The 23,534-nt window shown below is 44.4% G+C and overlaps 1 protein-coding gene across 3 annotated transcripts; it reads right to left on the bottom strand.

Moving 5' to 3' along the window:
- Window positions 1-21,947, bottom strand: LOC308677968 (tapasin-related protein-like). 3 transcript variants are annotated; one of them, XM_081344702.1, is made up of 6 exons: window positions 21,473-21,947; window positions 15,673-16,005; window positions 9,877-10,176; window positions 5,456-5,743; window positions 5,133-5,297; window positions 1-4,335 (listed from the first exon to the last, which is right to left on the bottom strand). In XM_081344702.1, the coding sequence occupies exons 1-6, from the start codon at window positions 21,525-21,527 to the stop codon at window positions 4,175-4,177; spliced, it is 1,302 nt and encodes a 433-aa protein (XP_081200828.1). In that variant the 5' UTR covers window positions 21,528-21,947; the 3' UTR covers window positions 1-4,174. The 3 variants fall into 3 exon arrangements, with proteins under 3 accessions (XP_081200828.1, XP_081200829.1, XP_081200830.1); XM_081344703.1 differs by having other exon boundaries at window positions 5,133-5,246; XM_081344704.1 differs by lacking the exon at window positions 9,877-10,176.
- Window positions 21,948-23,534: the final 1,587 nt, after the last annotated feature.

The raw sequence follows: 23,534 nt of genomic DNA, 5'->3' as shown, positions 1-23,534 counted from the left end.
AAGAACCAGCAACAGAATGGGCTGCCTGTGCCCTTTATATACTCTGGCTGCTGAGCTGACAGCCAATCAATTTAACCAGGCTTTCCCGCCAAAAGCTGAGCCACGCCTTGCGGCAGTTATGTACAACCTCTTCTAGCTGTCATCTGTTAAGCTATTGCTTAATACAATACACACTCCAGTACACAGCACTGTCTCACCTCCAGAGGGAGAATATTACACAGGGCCGGAGCAAAGGCAGAGAAAGCAATCCTTCTGGAAGCTGCCAGAATATAGTAAATGTGCATTCTTTGACTCTCCTACTAGTAGGATCGATGTGTTATCTATCCCTGTAATCTCTTTCCTGCAATATACATTTCCTGCTACAGTTGTAAAACCTGTTTCAATATCCAGCTCAGGTCAGATGTTTGATTTCAGGAACACTCACACAAGTGTATACATCCTGTCTTTATTAGCTGCCCTGTCCTGTGGTGAAACAATAATCTCATCCGATGTAATAAAACTTTTCCACAGACTAAAAGAAAATAGGAAAACTATAGAAAATGATGTAAAACGACTAATGAAAAGAGGCTAATACACCGGTCTGAGCATACTTTTTTTTACATATTATCACCGAAAGACTTCAAACTGTTTACCATTTCATTTGCCGATACGTATCTTAAACACATCCTGTTGTGTTCTAAAAAAAACAAGTTTATTTAATATACAAAGTTTAAAATGAAGTCAGAAACCAGGGCTTAAAAAGTGAGCATCGTAATGATAAAACGTAATTGAGAAGTATAAAAATGTCAGGATGATGGACAAACTGTGAATTGGCCCAATCAAATGATCGCTTTGTTTTCCCCCCCGCCCCCGGGTGCGACGTAGCCAATTATCATGCAAGACAGGAAACTGCAACCTGTTTATTCTGTACAGTGAAAAGAAGCGTGTTCTCAGAACTATTCACAAATAGAGAAACCCAAATACAGGTAGTGCTCGACTTATGACCACAACTGAACCCAAAATTTCTGTTCCTGAGACATTTGTGAAGTGAATTTTGCCCCAACTGACCACCTTTCCTGCTACAGTGGTTAACTGACTCACTATAGTTGTTAAGTTAGTCACATGGGTTAAGTGAAGCTGGTTTCCCCACTGATTTTGACAGGTCACAAAAGGTGATCACATGACCCTGCAACATTGCAACCATTATAAGCAGGAACCAGTTGCCATGTGTCCAAATGCTGATCACGTGACCACAGGGAATGCTGCAAAGGTCAGAAGTGTGAAAAATGGTCGTAAGTCAATTTCTTCAGTGCCGCTGTAACTTTGAACGGTCACTAAATGAATGGCTGTAAGTCAAGGACTACCTGTATACAAATTGGCATAGCTTTTAAGCGCTTTTGGAAAACAAAGGCACATGATCATATCAAGCAACCAGTAACAAAGTATTCACAGTGCTGTAGAACAGAGGTCCCCAACCTATTGAGCATTATCTCAATTTGAATTAATTGAATTCTGGACTGCAGAAACATGCTTTGGAAACTGCATGCTTGTTCTTAGAATTCTAGATTCTGGGTCTGCAATTAAAATGAAAAAGCCGTGTACTCATTTTTGGCGGGGGGGGGGGGAGGGAAGGGTTTAGTAAATGAAAGCCTAACCAACCATTCTACTAAAGTTGAATTAACGTTGAGAAAGGTTTAGTACTACAATGGAAAAATGGATGACAAAGGTGATGGAGTTGGTGGAGATGGTAAAAACTGACTTTTAATTCAGGAGAAGAATTTTATCTAGTTTTGTTTCTCCTTGGAAACCACTTCTGGACTTTGTACTCGAAAGTGAAAATAATGAAACCTTGATTTTAGGTTTTGATTATTAGAACGAGTCTGTTTTTAAAGCAAAAGGTTGAAGTTATGACTTTTTTGTATTTACTGTACAGAAGTGGGAAGTATTTTTTTTCCTTTCGTTTCTCTGCAGCACTCTTACTTTCCTCTTTAACTTTCGTTTCTATTTGCATTTTACCTTATAATAAACTCTTATTAAAGTTTATAATTGAAGAAAGAGAGACAACGGTTTATGTCTGCCCCTTGTTTCTCAATTTCATGGAACCTAGACATATTTTTCCCTCTGGTTAAAACTATCAGTCAAAAATTGTTCAAGTTCTAAACGCCTTACCTGTTTTTAGATCGGGCTACTTGAAATAGCATATTTTACCATATAAATCCACTAGGTTATAAAACCTTGAAGAGATTATTCTTGTCTTGTCTCACCAGTATTTGAAGCATGTTAGATAGGTGTACAGAAAAGTCATTTACAATGGCATTTTCCTCATTTTGGCACTTTGCTACTTCTACCTTTCTGTACTATGGCTCTAATAATGAACATGATTTCAATGCATTGGTAGAATTATTTTAAAAACGTATAGAAACTCCAAAAATTCTTTCTATGTAATATATGTACACAATACTTTCTTGCTATTATCTTTTGGGTGAAGCAGCTTCATGCAAAGCACACAAAAGAATATAAAAAATAGTAAACATGGCAAAAGCAGGAAAGTAGCTAAATTTACATCAGTAATATGTATTTTTTCATACCTTTCTAATCTTGAAACTTTACTTCCACATCCATTTCGGACATTACCTTTCATTCTTTAAACTTCTCACTTCCTTCTTTTTGAGAATATCATTAACTCCACCCAAACACAATTTTCATGCTTGCCACCTATCTTTATACTCACTCTTTTTTTGAAAAAAGTGATTTTGAAATTACATTTAAAAGAATGTGACTTCTTTTCCATTCAAGGCTCAGCTGGCAATTATAGCAACACTAAAAAGTCTTACATATCTGATTTTTTTTTAAAAAATGGGCAGCACCAATTAGGGAATATTTTTTAATAAAAAATAGCCCAGTAAGTTTGTACAGGTAGTCCTCAACTTATACAACTGAGCGCAAATTTTCTGTTGTTAAGTGAAACATGTCTTAAGTGAGTTTTGCCCCGCTTTATGACCTTTCTTGCCACATTTGTTAAGTAAGTTGATAAGTTATTAACCCTTACGCCAGTTAAGTGAATCTGAGTTCCCCACTGGCTTTGCTTGTCAGTGTGATCACATGACTTCAGGACACAGTAATGATCATAAATATGAACCAGTTGTCAAGCATCAGAATTTGGATCACATGATCATGGGGATGCTGCAAAGGTTGTAACTGTGAAAAACGGTCATAAGTCATATTTTACATAAGCCATTGAAGAGTCACGAAATGAACTGTTGTAAGTCGCGGACTAGCTGCACTTCAGCCTACATGCACGTCAATCATAGCCACTCTGGTTGAAAAAAGGGGCTCTGTGAAATTGAGGCCTTTGAACTGTGGTGCTGGCATAAAAGATTGCATATACCATGGACAGCCAAAACAACTAACAGAAGGGTAGTGAATTGTATTAAACCAGAAACAACACTAGAATCCAAAATCACAAGACTACGTCTGACTTACTTTAGCCATGTCATGCGTGCAAATTCATTGGAGAAGCCAATGATGCTCGGAATGGTTAACGGATCAAGAAAAAGGGGCTGCGAAGAACTCGCTGGCTTAATACCCTCGGAGCTGATACAAAGATGAACATCCAACAATTGAGGAAAGCTGAACTTGACAGGATAACATGGAGACCACTTGCCTATAAAGTGGCCAAGAGCCAGAACTGAATGAATGAATAAAATGTTTGAAATTCAAACAACTATTTTGAGTTTGAAAAGCTTCCAAACTGATCAAAGCAGTCTTTTTCCACTTGAAATAATTTCCGTCCTTGAAATAGGGTAGTTCAAATTTGAGGTTTTTCCAGTTCTAAATGTTTTGCATAGATCTAGCTAGAAAGTTTTTTAAAAAAAAAAAACAGGCAGGGGTTTTTTTTCCCCCTCCCCCTTTTCTAATAACTAACTAAAAGAGAGGTTTAGTGTTTTGCTTCACAGCATAATTTGTAGAACAGATTGATTTTTAAAAATGAAAAGGCTAGAAATCTGGGACTGATGGCTTATTCCATAGAGTAATTTCCACTTGTTGTCTTTCACAGATGCCTCGCCTTCACATATTTGTGGTTTCCTTAAGCCATGGAAGGAAATGAGGCATTGTACAGATCACCAAAGAGAAACCTGTAGATTGGTTTTTCACAGATGACCATTTTCAGCAGAATATATATAGTAATCAACCATTAAAGTCGCTGTTCCTGCTCATCATTACACTCTTCTGTATGCATTAATCCACTACTGGTCTCTCCAGTCTTGGGGTTTGAGCTGTCAAGTACCTTCTCTTCATCTGTCTTTTGAAGAAGCTTTTTCTCACTGGATATTCCTGTAACTAAATTATTCTTGACTGTAAACGGAGAGAAAATTTTTAAAAATGTCATTAACAGGTACAGGTTAATTCACATATGACTGGTCCCTTAATGACCTTACAAAGTTACTACAGAGCTACGTACAATTTGTTTTCAGTTAGGACAGCCTTATCCTTGGCATGGCCATGTCATCACATTTTGGGGACTTCGACAACCAGCTCCCCTTTACTGCTGTTTGTACCGTCTCAGTCACACGACCATAAGTTGCAACTTATCTGATAATTTCCAGCATATACTTCCGGTTTCTGGCACAATCCATTGGGAAAGTGGATTTTTTTAACAACCACTGTCTTCGCTTAACAACTGCCACAAAAATTGTCACAATAACCTATGACCATAATTCTGGGCTTAAATATAGTCATAAGTCAAGGACTAGCTGAACAGTTTCCTCACTGGCTTTGCTTTAACAGAACATAATAGAATACCAGAGTTGGAAGGAACCTTAGAGGTCTTCTAGTCCAACCCCCTGCTCAGGCAGGAAACCCTATACAATTTCAGACAAATGGTTGTCCAATCTCTTCTTAAAAACTCCCAGTGTTGGAGCATTTGCAATTTCTGGAGCCAAGTTGTTCCACTGATTGTTTTAACTGTCAGGAAATTTCTCCTTAGTTCTAGGTTGCTTCTCTCTTTGGTTAGTTTCCATCCCTTGCTTCTTGTCCTGCCTTTGGAGCTTTGGAGAATAGCTTGACTTGCTCTTCTGAGAAATTGGAACACTGCTATCATCCCACCCCTAGTCCTTCTTTATACCCTTCATTTTTTAGATGTGAAAGCTTACCTTTATTTTTACAGTACAGTACTGTTCCAGCTCCTAGTGCCAATCCAGCTATGAGCCCAACAGCCAATCCCAACAGAGAAGGAATCACTGCAGTTTGTGGAATTGTAGGGGTAACTGTGGGCCAAGAAGTTGAGAGAAAAAATGTATTCCTAGTACTTTGGGTACCTGGGAGATCAAGAAGAATAATTGCATGTAATAATTGTTATCACTGTGTGTTGGGGGGAGAGAGCACGGGGGGGGAGGCTCAGCTAATCTCAATGTACACATGTTGTACTTTGACAATAAAGGTTTATTTATTTATTTATTTATTTTATCTCCCTCACCTTCTGGCTGCCAAAGGACAGACTGTTCCAATGGGGTCTCCAAAGCTTCATGTTCTGCTCGACAAACATAAGTCACTTCAACATCATTCTTCTGGGGGAATAAGACACTGTTGATGGAAAACATCCCATCTGGCATGCGGTGCACCTCTGACTTTACATGCTCTTGTGGCACTCCGTTTTGCAACCACTGAATGTGGATTGGAGAGGGATAAAATTTGCTCACATTACACTCGGCTGCTACAAATTTCTCCCCCTGTGGCCTTGTGATCAGCTGAAGGATGGGGCGAGCTGCAAAGAGAGGAAGGAAATTTGAAGCCCTGGATCCAATCGGCCAGTTTTTCTCAAACTTGGCAACTTGAAGATGGGTAGACTTCAGTTCCCAGAATTCCCCAGCCAGCCAGCTGCCAAGGTTGAGTAACACTGCAATAGACAATTCCTATCATCAGTTCCCAACTCCTTGAAGCCAGTCTTGGACCCCCCTGAGATTACAGGTAGTCCTCGGCCTACAACCATTTATTTAGTGAGCGTATGAACTTACAGTGGCGCTGAAAAAAATAAGGTATGACCATGTTTCATACAACCATTGAAGCATCCCCATAGTCATGTGATTAAAATTCAGACACTTGGTAACTGGTTCATATTTATGATGGTTGCAGTGTCCTGAGGTCATGTGATCAGCTTTTGCAACCTTCTGGAAGCAAAATTATTCTTGGCACAGCTGTTGTGTAAACTAGGGTCAACTGTTTCAGCTGACCAGTCAGGAACACCAAAATCAGTGTCCAGCTACTGACTGTTCCCCTCTTCTGTCTAAAACAGTGTTTCTTAAACTTGGCAACTTTAAAATGCTTGTACTTCAGAATTTGGGGAGTTGATGTCCATGCATCCTAAAATTACCATGTTTGAGAGATCTGAAACAAACACAGGTCATGAGCTACGAAGCTACCTGTCAGCGCTGCTAACATCGGATGTTCTTGCTTTGACCACAGATGGAAATGCAGCCATTTTACTCTTTTGCTTTTAGAGTTAGTTGATGCTGGGAGGAGGAATGTGGATGAGAGTCCAGTTAGTCATAACAATAATAACTCAGCCATGGGAATCCAAGGTTATTGAGCCCAAAGTTGATAAAGATTTGGCGGCCTGGAAAGCTGGGGAGAAAGCCTGCACTTCAAGCTAATTGGGGAATGTGATTTATGACCGTTGATTGGAGGAGGGAATTGTGCTTTGTTACTTTGTCCTCAGGGGAGGGGAAATCAGTTTTTGACTTTAACTATGTAGTGCCAATACTTTGTTTCTCGAATAAAAGATTCTTTAAGGTAAACAATGCCTCAGATTCGGGCTGGTCTGGATTCTGACTGGGCAGAGACTGACAGGGGGGAGACGAGCGGTCTTGGGAATGTTATCTGGAATGAATTCGATCCTGTGACCCCGGAAGAGGTGGACAGGATCATGAGGAGACTGAGTTCCACCACGTGTTTATTGGACCTGTGCCCCTCCTGGCTTGTGTATGCAGCTCGGGAGGGGACACAAGGCTGGCTGCAGGCAGTAATAACTGCTTCTTTGAGGGAGGGTACCTTCCCTGCCACCTTGAAGGAGGTGGTGGTGAGGCCCCTCCTCAAGAAGCCTGCCCTGGACCCGGCTATTTTGAACAACTATCATTCGGTCTCCAACCTTCGCTTTCTTGTGAAGGTTGTTGAGAGTGTGGTGGCGCATCAGCTCCCTCTGTTCCTGGAGGAAGCTGATTATCTGGACCCGTACCAATTGGGCTTTAGGCCCGGGTACAGCACAGAGACGGCATTGGTCATGCTGGTGAATGATCTCTGGCGTGCTCGGAACAGGGGTTGTTCCTCTATCCTAGTCCTATTAGATCTCTCAGCGGCTTTTGATACCATCAACCATGGTATCTTACTGCAGTGCCTCAGGGGGTTGGGAGTGGGGGGCACTGTTCTACAGTGGTTCTCCTCCTACCTCCTGGGCCGCTTGTAGTCGGTGTTGAAGGGAGGGCAGAGGTCTGCCCCGAGGCCTCTCGTTTGTGGAGTCCCTCAGGGGTCGGTCCTCTCTCCCCTCTTGTTCAACATCTATATGAAGCCGCTGGGTGAGCTCATTCATGGTTTTGGGGTGGGGTATCATCAGTACGCTGATGATACCCAGCTTTTTCTTTCCACCCCGAACCAACCCAGTGATGCCCTCGACGTGATGTCCCATTGCCTGGAGGCGGTCCGGGTTTGGATGGGGAGAAACAGGCTTCGACTCAATCCCGCCAAGACTGAGTGGCTGTACATACTGGCATCTCGGATTAACCAGTCTATTCCATCATTAACTATGGGGGGTGAGGTGTTACCCCCCCATAGATAGGGACCGCAACTTGGGCGTCCTCCTGGACTCACGGCTCAGTTTGGAAGATCATATAGGAGCTGTGGCCAGGGGGGCTTTTGCCCAGGTTTGCCTGGTGCGCCAGTTGCGGCCCTATCTGGACCGAGACGCCCTACGTACAGTCACTCATGCGCTCATGACCTCTCGAATAGACTACTGCAATGCTCTCTACATGGGGCTGCCCTTGAGGACCACTCGGAGGCTTCAGCTGGTGCAGAATGCGGCCGCGCGAGTTGTGATGGGGGTCTCCCGATACTCCCATGTAACGCCTCTTCTTCGCGAGCTGCATTGGCTTCCAGTTGCCCTCTGGGTGAGATTCAAGGTGCTGGTGATGACCTATAAAGCCCTAAATGGCATGGGTCCGGATTATCTTAGGGAGCACCTGCTGCCAGCATCCACTTCCCATCATCCTGTGCGCTTCCACAGGGAGGGCCTCCTCAGGGTCCCGCTGGTCAGGGAGTGCCGGTGGGTGATCCCCAGGGGGAGAGCGTTCTTGGTGGGTGCGCCTACCCTATGGAATCAGTTGCCTGTGGAACTCCGGATCACCCCCGACCTTCGTTCGTTTCGCTGGGACCTAAAAACTTGGCTATTTGATTTAGCCGGCCTGGACTGAGGGGTTTTAATGGTTTTAAATTTTAAATTTTAAACTGTTTGGGGGCTATTAATTTAATTTAATTTTAATTTGTACATTGCACTGTTTTAATTTGCCCTGTAAACCGCCCTGAGTCCTTCGGGAAAAGGGCGGTATATAAATCGAAACAAACAAACAAATAAATAAATAAAGTTCATTTGAAGAGTTTTCATCTGCTGGAACCATGACGCTACCTGCCTTTGGGCATTCCTGGATCCTACAGGGAGCCAAGATGCCTGATGCCCACCAGTGGGAAACCAGGCAACTTCTAAGCCTTACGGAGCCCTAGGTTCACATTTGACTTGTGCTAGCAGAGAGGTTACAGGGCATAAAGGCCATATATTTACAATCTCAAAGAACCAATCTATCAAGACAGTAAATCTACTGTAGCTTTTATCACGTGCAGTTTGAACAACCATCATTACAGATATATGCAGTTACTGCAATACCCTTGTGTTTTTATTTCTCACTTCTCCTGACCTACAGCAACATCTCTGGGGTCCACATCCAATGTTTGGGGAGCTGCGTGTAGCACTGGGACCTTAGATTGTGCACCACTGTGTCTGAAAGGTGCAATGATGTCAAATTGACGTGTGCCATGTTCTGATTCTACAGGGAGCACAATTTAGTACTTTAGTCCAGTGTTTTTCAACCACTGTTCCGCGGCACACTAGTGTGCCGCGAGATGTTGCCTGGTGTGCCGTGGGAAAAATTGAAAAGTAATTATAAAATACTTTCTTTGTGTTTATTTGATTCCTATTCAAGAGAATTACTTTATATATAGTCAATATAGGCACAGAGTTAAATTTTTTAACATTTTCTAATGGTGGAGTGCCTCGTGATTTTTTTCATGAAACAAGTGTGCCTTTGCCCAAAAAAGGTTGAAAAACACTGCTTTAGTCCCTTCCCCCCCACTTTGGCAGATATCCAAGTTGTGCATATCCTTCAGGGTGACATATAAAATATCACATGGTATCTTTCAACTTAGTATCACAACACATACAAGGCCCCAAGAGCTTCTCATCTTCCACTAAATACAGATTAGTTGAAAGAGTGACATTACCCAGAAGGCAGAAAGGTCTGCAAGTTGAGTCTAAAGCCAGCTGTGAACCTAATGGCTGTGAACCTACACAACAGTATGGTTTGTTTGGTTCTGACTTTAGGATGTCATGATAACAAGCCACATGACGTTTGTCAGCTAAGGGTCGGTAACTGGGTGGGTCACATAAATATAGTCAATGAGGACTTTTTAAAAAATAAAGATTTAAATAAGCAAGATGATGTTTTCTGCCTTTTGTGGACTCAGCGCTGCCTTTCAGCCCAAATGTCAAGAAACAGGTTAAAATAAAGAGGCTGTGGCTGGACAGCTGGAGAAAAGCTGCCAGCAATCCTTGCTTTCCAAGCAAAAGGTCAAACTCACCTTGCAACCGCAACTGGAAATTTAGTACCTCTGGCCCTTCGTTTGCTTGGTGATCGATATGGCAAGAGAAGTTGGCATTGGCATCCGAAAATTCTGGTATGAGCTTCAAGACACTTTCTGCTCTGAACAATTGGCCGGTGCTGGGCTGAGCAGGAGGCTGTTCGGGGCCTTGCACAATCCTATCATTTTGGAACCACGTCATGAATATTTTGCCAGGATAAAAATCTGTTGCTGTACACGCAACTGTGCTTGGCTTGGTCAACTGCACGTTTGTGGAGCCGAGTTTAACAAGTGGGGGAGCTGGGAACAGAGAGGATAGAAGAAGACATTCTTACTGTCTAGGAACCCCATTAAATCCATTAGTCAGCATTCAAGGCCAACAGCTGTGATCCACCTACTGCTATATAGTATTGCTTGGAAATGTGCAAGTCAGCATCTGGAAGCCGCACGCAAGACAGAATGGGAAAATTCCAAAACCAAGAATAGAAAGATTGTTAGCTTCCTACAGGAAATGTTTTAAAGCTGTAATTTCTCACAAAGGAGGTGGCAGTGATGGAAAGAATGTCTAAACATCTGCACCTGTTCCTCACAATTTTCTTACTCTGGGTCAATAAACAATTGCACATAAACAGTGTAACACACATTCAAGTTGTAGAAAGATGCATTTAACTCCATACCAGGTAGAGGTTGTATCCAGTTCTGTTGCCTTTGGAATTTACTGAAACACACACACACACACACACACACGTACGTGGTGGCTCAGTGGGTTAGAAAAATAGGGACCACAATGGTGGGAAGGTAACAGCATTCCGTGCGCCTTTGGCGTCTAGTCATGCCGGCCACATGACCACGGAGACATCCTCGGACAAGCGCTGGCTCTTCGGCTTTGAAACGGAGATGAGCACCGGCCCCTAGAGTTGGAAACGACTAGCAGGCATGTGCGGGGGAACCTTTACCTTTACATTACATACATAAAATGTATGTATGCATTTACATGAAAGAAAAAAAATGTAATAAAGTCAAAGGACACAGACCTACAGTAAGAAGGATTTTGGCTGACAAGTAATTTTGATGGGCAAACCAAGCTAACAAACTTTTCTAGGGAGGAAATTCAAAGAAATTCAAATGAAAAGAAGACACTTCTGATAATAATCTCTCCAATGGCCAACAGTCCAGCTCAGATAATGGCTAATCCCAAGACAGCAAGATCTGATGACAATTTCAGATGGTACAGATAGCATATAGGTAGATATGACAGGGCTTTATTTTATTTGCATATTCATTCTAATTATGTATGTTATATATCCAGAGATGCCAAGGGAATCCACCCCACAGAGTCCAAGGTGAGGGCAATCAAACTGGCACCCACACCTAAGAACAAGGCAGAGCTACAGGCATTCCTGGGCCTGCTTAACTTCTATCACACATTCCTCCCACACAAGGCAGCCATTGCAGAGCCACTTCACAGGTTACTGGACAAAAAGGCAGCATGGGTCTGGACTTCCGTCCACAACCAAAGTTTCAGAGCCTTAAAGGCACATCTGTCTGATAAATCCACAGTAACCCATTTCATTGAAACAAAGCCCATATGCATCGCGTGTGATGCATCCCCATATGGTGTGGGCGCAGTACTAAGTCACCTTGAGCCTAATGGGGCTCAAATCCCTATAGCCTACTATTCCAGGATGCTGTCTGGAGCAGAGAGGAACTACACCCAAATAGATAGGGAGGCCCTGGCAATCGTGGCAGGGATTAAGAAGTTCCACGACTACCTGTATGGCAGGGAGTTCACCGTCTACACGGACCACAAACCCCTGCTAGGCCTGTTCACAACGGACAAGCAGACCCCCCAAATACTGTCTCCCAGAATGCTCCGGTGGTCCATCTTCCTTGCAGCTTACAATTGCAAGCTGGTGCACAAGCCAGGGAAGGAGATGGGCCACGCAGACGGCCTAAGTAGGCTACCCATAGTCACCACTGAACCAGACCCGGCACCAGCAACACAGTTCCTAGCTCTGCAGGAACTACCTGAATGCCCAGTATATGCCAAGGACATTGCAACCAGCATGGCCACTGACAACATCATGAGCAGGGTACACTCATGGGTTTGCACGGGGTGGCAGGACAAGTCTCCGGGGCCTGAGTTCCAGGCCTATTTCACCAGGCGACACGAGCTCTCCACGCACCGGGGTTGCCTCCTTCGGGGAAGCAGGGTCATCATCCCCACCGCAGTCCGAGGCAGGGTGTTGGAATCCTTACATGAGGGACATCCGGGTGTGCTTAGGATGAAGGCGCTGGCCAGAAGCTACCTCTGGTGGCCAGGGCTGGACAAGGACATTGAGGAATGGGTCAAGGCCTGTTACACATGCCAGAGATCCAGGCCAGAAATGCCTCATGCCCCAGTGCACAGGTGGGAAGCCACACACACACCCTGGTCCTGCATTCACATCGACTATGCGGGGCCGTTCCAGGGCCAACTGTTCTTAGTGGTAGTGGACAGCCACTCTAAGTGGCTGGAGGTAGTCCCTGTCCCCAACATGACCTCAGCAAGGACAATCCAGGTGCTCAGAGCCCTCTTTGCCACACACGGCCTCCCCGACGTAATTGTGTCTGATAACGGGCCTCAGTTTACCGCTAATGATTTCCAGGCGTTCTTGAAGGCGAATTGGATTAGACATGCCACTGCCGCGCCCTTCCACCCAGCGACTAACGGGCAAGCTGAACTGATGGTAAGGACGACCAAGGACGCACTCCAGCGTATCATCAGCGGGGACTGGCATCACAGACTGGCGAAATTTCTGCTTGCCCAACACACTACACCATGCGTAGCTACCGGAAAGAGCCCAGCAGAACTACGATGGGGACGGCGTCTCATCACCAAGCTTGACCTTTTACACCCGGACCAAGTGGCAGCAGAGATGGATAGGCCATCATCATCATTATCATCATCATCACACAGGGTTCTCAATGTGGGGGACCTGGTCTGGGCAAGGAACTACGGGACAGGGTATCCATGGATTCCGGGGACAGTGGTTGAGAAAAATGGACCTATCTCGTACATCGTGGGGGTGGAGGGGGATCGACACATAAGGCGACATATCGACCAGCTCAGAGGAAGGGTCCCTGAGTGCACCACCCACACCCAACAGGATAGCCACACCCCAAGGGAGGTCAGCCCAACCGGAAACAACTCAGAACCAGAACCAGAGGAGGAGGGCCTCCTGCAACCAGCTCTGCTCAACCCAGCACAGAGGCTTCACGAGCCTGCTGTCCAAGTCCAGGGCCAAGCCACACCCAGACGGTCCACCAGGCCCCACAGGACACCTGCCTACTTAGCAGACTATGTGTGTGAGTGACCATTTAGTAGCTGCATGTGTATTGGCACATTGTATATAGTTATGTATGTACATAGTTGTAATGTTGAGTCTATGGTTGTCATGTGGTTCTTCTCTAAGGGGGGAGGGGTGTTATGTATCCTGAGGCAGGCATCTGCATAGCAACAGCCACCAGGGGGAGTGGCCTGGACGGTTTTGGCGGGAAACCTAGTTTCGGCGGGAAACCTAGGGCCAACCCCTTTGGCTGGCCGCCTGCCTGGCTAGGTATATAAGGAGGCCAGGTTGCCCTTGTTCTCCAGTACGTTCCCCCCCACAATAAAGAGCTGAACACGTACTCCGGCTGGCATCTCTTCCTTGCGTCGGACCCACTACATAACAATGTATATATTTCTTTTAAATTTATATGGGGGTCAGAGGATATACCTGACAAAAAAAAAGGTGGAAGTGGGGCTGGGTGGATTTATTCTCCCCCCCCCCGCCCCCATTTGCAGAAACTCTCTATTTTTCTATTTAACTCATCTAGTATACTTCGTAATTAGATTTTGATGGTGCATATATTTACATATATATTAGTAACTATGTGTGTGTGTGTGCTGTATAGAGAGAAACGCACATATATTTACTGAGTATATACATTATATACTCAGCTTGTATAGCAATAAACAGCACTGGATTCCTTTGTTGGGTGTGTGCATGTATCTGGTTTTGTTCCTGTTGGTTCCCACCCTCTGACAAACTGCAACAGCTGATGACGTGTGGTGCGCTGACAGGTAGCAAGGGGGCTGTTGGCTGAAGCAGGATATGGCTCCCTGTTCAGGCAATCTCTTCTCCCACTTGGGAATGTCACAAGTTCCCACCCAGCTTGTTAACAACTGGGTGAATACATCACAAGGAAGAAGTGGTGCTGGCGGAATTGAAAGTCCTCCTGCTTCTGCCAGATCTACAGGTAGTCCTCAACTTAGGACCACAATTGAGCCCAACATTGACGTTGCTAAGTGAGAAACTTTGCCCCATTTTATGACTTTTCTTGCCACATTTGAATCATTGCAGTTTTGTTAAATTAGTAACACGGTTGCTAAGTGAATCTGGCTTCCCCATTGACTTTACTTGTCGAAAGGTTGCAAAAAGTGAGCACATGACCCTGGGAGACTGCAGCCTTCATAAATCTGAGTCAGTTGGCAAGCACCCGAATGTATATCACGTGACCGTGAGGAATGCTGCAAAGGTCATTAAGTGTGAAAAAATGGTCATGTCAATTTTTTCAGTGCCGTTGTAACTTCGAACGGTCATTAAGTGAACTGTTGTAAGACAAGGACGACCTGCATTTTGACCTACGTGCATGTCAATCATAGCCACTCTGGCTGAAAAACAGGGCTCTATAAAATTGAGGCCTTTGAACCGTGGTGCTGGCATAAATGATTGCATAAACCATGGACAGCCAGAACAACTAAGAGGAAGGTGCTGAACTGTATTAAACCAGATTGTCCTATCAGGAGACATCACCTGCTGACAAGTCTTTGGGCAGATCATGCAAAGCTACTTCTTTAACGGGTCTCCATCCCTGTGACTCAAGCACTGTAGCTAAAGTGGAGGTGGATTGTATCTTCCTGGTAAAGCAAGAAGTAGATGTAGTCCTCGACTCCTGACCATTCAATTAGTGACCGTGTGAAATCACAACAGGACTGGAAAATATGACTTATAACCAATTCTTGCCCTTACAACTGTCACAGGTGTCCCTCCCAGTCGTGTGATTAAAATCCTGGTGCCTGGCAATTGCCATTTATTATGACATCTGCAGTGTCCAGGGGCCACAGGATTACACTTTCTGGCTTTTATTGCCAGCTTCTGGCAAGCAAAATCGATGGAAATCAGATTCGCTTAACAGCAATGTGATTCACTTAACAGCCACAGTGATTTCTTTAATGACCGCGGCAAAAAAAAAAAGTCGTAAAATTGGGCACAACTCGCAATAGCCGCTCTTCATAGTGACAGGCATTCCAGCCTGATTGTGGTCATATCTTGAGGGCTCCCTGTAATTGAAAATGTTTTCAAGCAAAACGAAAACGAAAACAAAAGCCTGGTGCTGTAGATATTACTGAGTAAGTATGTTTTAGCATCATTAATAGTCAGTGACCCCTAACTCCCTCCAAAAGACTTTTAAAATTGTGGTCTAGATCGGGGGTAGGCAATTAATTTTCCCAAGGAGCCACATTGGAAACTGGGACTGTTGTGGAAGGCTGTCGCCGCCACCCCCTGCCCTCCTGCCACCCCACCCCTGCCCTCCTCCCCCGACGTCCCCACCCTTTCCCCCACTGCCAATGCCCTGCCTCCCACCAGATGTGGCCCACTGCCAATAAAATGCCCATCCAGATCAAGGGTTTTGACCTGTGTTGTGTTCACGCTTAAAACATCTTTAAGGTTAACGCAGCACCCTCATCCCGTTTCCCTTGATTTCCTTTACCTTCCACTCTCAACTCTACTGACTGTTGTTCACGGTCAGGGCTGTGGATAACAGCGCAAGTATAAGTGTTGCTATCTGCGTCCTGCACATCTGGAAGCAGGAGGCTGGCATTGCCCCGTAGCAGGTCTTCAGGAGACATCTTTGCCCCTTGGTGAAAGACTTCTAACTTATCTTCATACTTAACAATATCTCTGGTGCCCACACGCCACGTCACAGCCAGGCGTTCGAGATCTATGTGCCCAGAAGAATCCTGGAAGTAACAAGGCAGGAGGACATCAGAACCCGGTTTGGCTTGAATTGTTCCTTCGGGGAGCGTAACGCTCAAAGCTGCCTCTGAAAGAGAAAGACAGCAGGACGAATTGCCGTTAGAAAATCAACAGACGGCAGGACGAATTGCCATTAGAAAATCAATAAGATTTCTGCTTATTTGAAGGATCATTTACAAGAAAGGTACATTTCGGTTTGGAGAAGATGGATAGATTATATCCAGGATAAATATGGGACTAAAAAGTTCCATTTAGCTTATGAGTAAATTTTAGATTGTTATTATATTTAGTATTAGTATTGTTTGATAATTTGGATATTTTTGGTTTGTATTTTTGTTATAGGGAGTTAAAGCGTATTATGTATTGGGTTATTTATATAGTTGGTTAATGTTAGCTACGTAGATTATGATTATTATATATTTGTAACCCTGTAATCAGGTCTGGGAAGTGGGGGGGAGGGGGGTCAAGGGTGGGTTGGGGGGGATAATATTGTAATTTTTATAAAACTTTTCAATTAAAAAAAAAGAAAATCAACAGAAGGCACCACAGTTCACTTAGTGACCGTTCGCAATTACAATGGCACTGGGGGAGGAAAAAAATGACCATTTTTCATGCTTATGACTTTTGCAAACGCTTGGCAACTGACTCGCATTCATTATGGTTGCAATGCCCTGAGGTCACGTGATCACCTTTTGCAGCCTTCTTCTAAGAAAGTCACCAGAGAAACCAGATTTATTTAACAACAGTGTTATTAGCTTAACAACTCCAGAGATTGACTTAACAATTGTGACAGGAAAGGTTGTAAAATGGGGCAAATTCACTTAACAAATGTGGCGGGGGTGGTGGTGGGTGGTGGTGTATGAGCTGAAGCGGTGGCAGCACCGCACAGGCCTGAGGGAGAGTCAGCTGGAGCTGCGGTTTTGCTGGGGCTCTGTTGAGGCCCAGGATCGGTGCATATGGCTCCAGCTGATCGGGGTATCCAGTGGCCTGGGGAAGAGTGATGGGAGCTGGGGGGCTGCTGGGGGTGGTGGTGGTGCTGGCCAGGATCCAAGAAAGAGGGCACGAAGCTCCTGATGAGTGCTACTGGAAAAGGCCAGAGAGGCAGTGGGTGACGAGATAAGAGAGGAGAGAAGGGGATATAAAAGGAGGGTGTTTTTGGTGGGAAAGGAGAGGGGTGAGAGGGACAAATGGTGATAGGGAGAATAGGAGAGGCTTCTGTGGGGCAAGCCTAAGGAGAGATGGGGGATAGATTAAGAGAGGCTTCTGTGGCAAGCCTGAGGGAGAGAAGGGGACAGAATAGGAGAGGCTGTTGCGGGGCAAGCCTGAGGGAGTGAGTTTGAGTGAAAGGGAGGAGCAGAGACTGTGGAAGGAGAGCCCCTCGTGCAGTGCAAGAGAGAGAGTGGAAAAGAGAGAGAAGAAGGGCTGACCAGCCACCTGAATACCTCCCCTTTGTGTGACCCGCCTGCTGAAACTGATCACCACTCCACCATCTGACCCAGGCAAGCAGAGCGAGGGATCATATGCCAAGGACTACCTGTATGTGGCCTGGCATCCACATAAGTTCAAGACTGTCTATTTTAGTGAATAGAATAGAATAGAATAGAATAGAATAGAATAGAATAGAATAGAATAGAATAGAATAGAATAGAATAGAATAGAATAGAATAGAATAGAATAGAATAGAATAGAATAGAATAGAATAGAATAGAATAGAATAGAATAGAATTCTTTATTGGCCAAGTGTGACTGGACACAAAAGGAATTTGTCTCCGCTGCATAAGCTCTCAGTGCACATACAAGCAACAAGTGATAAATCGTGATCACAATCATAAGATACAATCATCATAAATCATAAGATGCAACAGTCAGTGATAGTCATAGGATACTAAATTACCAGTTAACATAAATCATAATAGGATACTAATAAAAAAAATTAACATAAATCGTAAGATACAAACAACAAAGTTATAGCCATAAGAAACTACGGAAATAGGTAATAGGAAAGATGAGAAGGGTAATAGTAATACAGCCCTACTAGGTAGTTTGACATCCCAGGCGTAAGACAGTATTGTGGGAATTAGTTGTTTAGTGGAGTGATGGTATGGGGTGGGGGGGAACTGTCCTTGTATCTAGCTCTTGTATCTAGAGGTCTTCTCAGCTGAGATCAACCCATCTGAAGAGATCTTCCGAGGAAAAGCTGGTTTTGATCCCCAAGTTTTTGTGAGCTGGTAAGGGGTTGAAGCCAGAAAGTGGTTTTTTTTTTCTCATCATGGCATCTCTTCAGAAGGCAGGCTGGGCCCTCAATGATGGTCTTGTGAAGATAGTGAAGACCCAGCACTTTTGGATGGTGCACAATGCACCATCTGAAACAAAATTTTACTGCTTAATTCATTAGTCAGGGTATGGCTATTTATTGTTGTTTCATTTTGATCTTGCTGCTCTAAATTTATATATATAGTTAGTTCTACGCGGGGAAAAACCCGAATGACCAAAGATCCACATATATATCTATGTGTGTGTGTGTGTGTGTGTGTGTGTGTGTGTGTGTATGACAAATAAATACATAATTGGGATGAGAATGGTATATATCCTTCAGGTGAAGAGTAGTTTTGTAAAAGAAGGTTTATTCTTTGACTGAACTACAATGATAAGAATTCCTCGAATGCAGGTTCCTTCCGAAATTCATCATCTATTTCCACCTTATCTAGAGCAGTAAAATATTATTTCAGGGACAGTTTTGAGAGCTGTTTTTCTTTCTAATGATCTCCTCTACCTGAGGGCATCTCTTGACATTTGAACAGTGTGCCGAAAGCTGCCATTTGAAAGGGATATAAAAGTTCATGACTTAGCCTAATACAACAAAATGAACTAGTGTCAGGATCCCAAGAACCAGTGCTTTTTTTTGTCATAGAACGCACAGTTGTCGTTGTTGTGTCGAAAATAGGAAGAGAAAGATGGGTTGTATATGTTTGCCACCTTATTTGTAAAAATAATGAGAAAGAGAAAGAGAGAGAGAGGGAGGGAGGGAGGGAGGGAGGGAGGGAAGAAAGAAAGAAAGAAAGAAAGAAAGAAAGAAAGAAAGAAAGAAAGAAAGAAAGAAAGAAAGAAAGAAAGAAAGAAAGAAAAAATCTCCCTTCTGAGAATCCAGCCCTCTTGAACTTTGATCTACCAATCCTCATTGCCACAGGTCTCCAAAAATGACCATCAAGCTGGGTCCGTTGCCTCCCCATTGCATTAGCCAATTGCAAGATACTGGGCACCATCCACAGCTTCTCTCACCCTGTTGTTGGTTGCTGTTCTTGGCCCCACCCCACAAAACAGCTGATCAGCAAACAGCTGACGACGGACCATGTTATCAACAGCATTGTGAGTAAACACCAATTGCATGGTTTTCCTTGATAAGCCGTCCACGATTAAGCCTTAAATTTGACATCCTTGAGGACAGAAAAGGAAAAAAAGACATTCCCATCACATGGGCTGAAAAGGGAAATGGCGGAACTCTTTGCCAATTTTCTGTGCTTAAAAAAGACAAAAGAAGGAAGGATGTGGATTAAAATCGTAAAAAAAAACCTAACACAAACTAAAGAAAAAAGAACGGTAGGGGAAAAATAAAAAGCAGATGAAAAAGGAACCAGAGAAAAGAAAGAATATTATAAGAAAAAGAAAGCCATAAAGAAGTGACTTCAAACCTTCACTACTACATAGTTCATGCTACGGTATTGTTGTTGTTGTTGTTAGTTGCGAAGTCGTGTCCGACCTATCGCGACCCTATGGACAATGTTCCTCCAGGCCTTCCTGTCCTCTACCATCTTCTGGAGTCCATCTAGGCTCACGCCTACTGCTTCAGTGACTCCATCCAGCCACCTCATTCTCTGTCGTCCCCTTCTTCTATTGCCCTCAATCTTTCCCAGCATTAGGCTCTTCTCCAGTGAGTCCTTCCTTCTCATTAGGTGGCCAAAGTATTTGAGTTTTAGCTTCAGGATCTCGCCTTCTAAAGAGCAGTCAGGGTTGATCTCCTCTAGGACTGACTGGTTTGATCGCCTTGCAGTCCAAGGAACTCGCAGGAGTCTTCTCCAGCACCATAGTTCAAAGGCTTCAATTCTTTGGCGCTCAGCCTTTCTTATGGTCCAGCTTTCACTGCCATACATTGCAACTGGGAAGACCATAGCCTTGACTATACGCACTTTTGTTGACAGGGTGATGTCTCTGCTTTTTAGTGTGCTGTCTAGATTTGCCATGGCTTTCCTCCCAAGGAGCAAGCGTCTTTTAATTTCTTGGCTACAGTCCCCATCTGCAGTGATCTTGGAGCCCAGGAAAATAAAATCTGTCACTACCTCCATTTCTTCCCCATCGATTTGCCAGGAATTGAGAGGGCCAGATGCCATGATCTTGGTTTTCTTAATGTTTAGTTTCAACCCAAGTTTTGCACTCTCCTTCTTCACCCGCAACAAAAGGCTCTTTAGTTCCTCTTCACTTTCTGCCATTAGAGTGGTATCATCTGCATATCTTAGGTTGTTGATGTTTCTTCCGGCAATCTTAATTCCAACTTTTGATTCATCTAGCCCTGCCTTTCTCATGATGTGCTCTGCATATAAGTTAAATAGGCAAGGCGACAGTATACAGCCTTGCCGGACTCCTTTCCCAATTTTGAACCACTCAGTGGTTCCGTGTCCAGTTCTCACTGTTGCTTCTTGGCCCGCATATAGATTTCTCAAGAGACAAATAAGATGGTCTGGTATGCCCATCTCTTTAAGGACTTGCCAGAGTTTGTTATGATCCACACAATCAAAGGCTTTAGCATAGTCAATGAAGCAGAAGTAGATGTTTTTCTGGAACTCTCTAGCTTTCTCCATGATCCAGCATATGTTAGCATAGTTTGAACCTTCATAGTCCGGTCCATATAGTAGCATATTATATAGACAAATGTAGTAAGTCTTCAACCCCCCTTTAAGGTTCCATACAGCTACTGTATCTCGTGGTCCCACATCCCATCCCCATCCCTTATCTGCAGTATAAGCAAATCCACAACACGTCAACTTTCCTACCCCGTTATCGGCGAAAAAAAAGTCCGCAAAGGATTGCCAGAATTTTTGAAGTTCAAGTCCGCACATCTTAAAACTTGCCCAAGTTTGAAAAAAAAAAAAACGGGGCTCGGAGCCGTTTATTATAAAAGACCGATCTGGAAATGCCTGCGCGACAGGATCGCAGCGCGGGGGGGGGGGTGGGGGGGGAGACAAATGGGGACCGAACCGTTTTTCATCCACTTAAGCAAATCCACCTAGGCTCAGAAGACTTCGGGGCGATTTCCCACGATAACCCCGCTGCGCCTTTTTCCTTGGAAGAATTAACTACAATTGGAGTGGGGGTGGGTGGGGGGGGAAGAGGTGGTTAAAAAGCGAAAGACCTTCCGCCCAGCATCCAGGTACAATATCGCTCCTCTCCCGTCTCTGGCCTGGCTTTGCTCCCAGCCAACGTCCCGGGACGGTTCCCGAGCCCGGTGGATGCTTGGGCGATTCGGTTTTCTGGTTACTTACGTGTAAACGGCAAATACACCAAGAGGCAAGCGAAGGATCCGAAGGAGAGCGACATGCTTATTTTTAAGCCTGCGTTACAGTTTCGCTTTCGTCTGGCGTTCGCCCATGCTCAGCGTTTTGGTTTTTTTCCCGGGTGAGCGAAAGAAACGTTTTCCGATTAATCGAGAGGGGAGGGGGGGGAAACACCCACCCACAGAGCTGAAAATTAATTTACGGTATAATAAACGATAGTTAACCCGCGAAAAAGGGGAGGGAGTGGGAAGAAATTGAATTGAATAATAATAATAAAAAAGCTAAATAAAGACAAACTGGGGACGGGTAGTTTACCCGAATGACGCGAATTCAAATAAAAATTAAAAAAAACATATTGCTTGTAGTCATTTTATAAGAGCTAAAGTGCGATAGACCTAATAGTTTATTGTTGTTAGCATATGGTAGTTTATGATTGTTTTTTACTTTTATACCTTGTATTTAGCTCTGGGAAGTCGGGGAGGGGGGAAGGGGAGGGGGGAGGGTTGGGTTGGGAAGGGGGGGTGGGGGTGGGGAGGGGTTGTTTTGTTAAAGATAAAATGTATTGAAAAACTTTTCAATAAAAAAAAATAAAAAAACAAACTTGTTGAGAGCACAAACTTGATGAGAAACAGAAGACAATCCAGTACAGAATGTTTGATTTTATGGGATATAAAGGTAAAGGTTCCCTCAAAAGGGATGCGGTGGCTCAGTGGGTTAGGACGCTGAGCTTGTCGATCAGAAGGCTGGCAGTTTGGTGGGTCGAATCCCGAGTGCTGCGTAACAGAGTGAGCGCCTGTTACTCGTCCCAGCTTCTGCCAACCTAGCAGTTCGAAAGCACGTAAAAATGCAATACGGTGGGAAGGTAACAGCGTTCCGTGCGCCTTTGGCGTCTAGTCGTGCCGGCCACATGACCACGGAGACGTCCTCGGATAAGCGCTGGCTCTTTGGCTTTGAAACAGAGATGAGCACCGGCCCCTTTAGGTTCCCCCGCACATGTGTGCTAGTCGTTTCCGACTCTAGGGGCCAGTGCTCATCTCCGTTTCAAAGCTGAAGAGCCAGCATTTGTTCGAGGACATCTTCCGTGGTCATGTGGCCGGCATGACTAGACGCCAAAGGCGCACGGAACGCTGTTACCTTCCCACCGTAGTGGTCCCTATTTTTCTACTTGCATTTTTACGTGCTTTCGAACTGCTAGGTTGGCAGAAGCTGGGACGAGTAACAGGCGCTCACTCTGTTATGCGGCACTCGGGATTCGACCCGCCAAACTGCTGGCCTTCTGATCTTCTGATCTTCTGACCTTCTGATTATGGGATATATCATGGGATATATTATGGGATATAGGACGTGATAAAACAGATAGCAAGAGAAATAAGAACAATAATATGTTTTGACAAGTTTTTCCAGTTTGTTAATGTAATGTATTGGGCCTTTTACTTGGAACTGTTTTCACGTGTTTTTGAATGCTGCTTGAAATTGCTTAATTAGGGTGTCGCTGGCTACTCAGGACAATCATTGGTTGGCTCTGGGGTGAGAATAGGTTCCTTCAAACCTATTGGCCGCCTAGCAGCCAACTGTATAAGTAGTTGCGTGGAAGCCTCTGTTTTCAGTTCTGTTCCTGTTACTACAATAAAGCAATGTTCCTGTTTGAACCCTCTGGTCTCCCTCCTGCTTCCCAAGAACCCACTACACAACAGTTAACATCGGTGCAATGAGAACTTTCTTATACAGTAATTGGCCTTATTCAAGATGGCAACGAGGACGTTTATGGCAAGGAGGCTGAGGGTTTGATGAACTGGTGTAAGAAAAACAGTCTAGTTTTAAACGTTGGAAAAACCAAAGAGATCATTGTCAATTTCAGAAAAGGCAGGCACAGCCACACTCCTCTCTGTATGAATGATTCACCTGAGGGGACAGTTGCCAGCATCAAACTTATGGGTGTGCAGTTAACGAGTAGGCTGGCTTGGTTGCTCAAGAGCAGGACACTGGTGAAGCGAGCACAGCAGCGCTTGCTTTTTCTGCATCGCAAGAGAAAAGCACATCTTCCTTCCCC

Source organism: Vipera berus (genome assembly GCF_964194415.1).
Source record: "Vipera berus genome assembly, chromosome: Z".
Taxonomy (NCBI): Eukaryota; Metazoa; Chordata; class Lepidosauria; order Squamata; family Viperidae; genus Vipera; species Vipera berus.
This window is presented reverse-complemented; position numbering and strand designations above follow the sequence as displayed.

Coding starts and splice junctions, on each gene's coding strand:
- LOC308677968 (XM_081344702.1), bottom strand. CDS start 21,527: ATGTCGCTCTCCTTCGGATCCTTCGCTTGCCTCTTGGTGTATTTGCCG. Junction 5,298..5,455: donor TGTCCTTTGGCAGCCAGAAG/GTGAGGGAGATA, acceptor TTGATCTCCCAG/GTACCCAAAGTACTAGGAAT. Junction 4,336..5,132: donor ACTGTACTGTAAAAATAAAG/GTAAGCTTTCAC, acceptor CTCCGTTTACAG/TCAAGAATAATTTAGTTACA.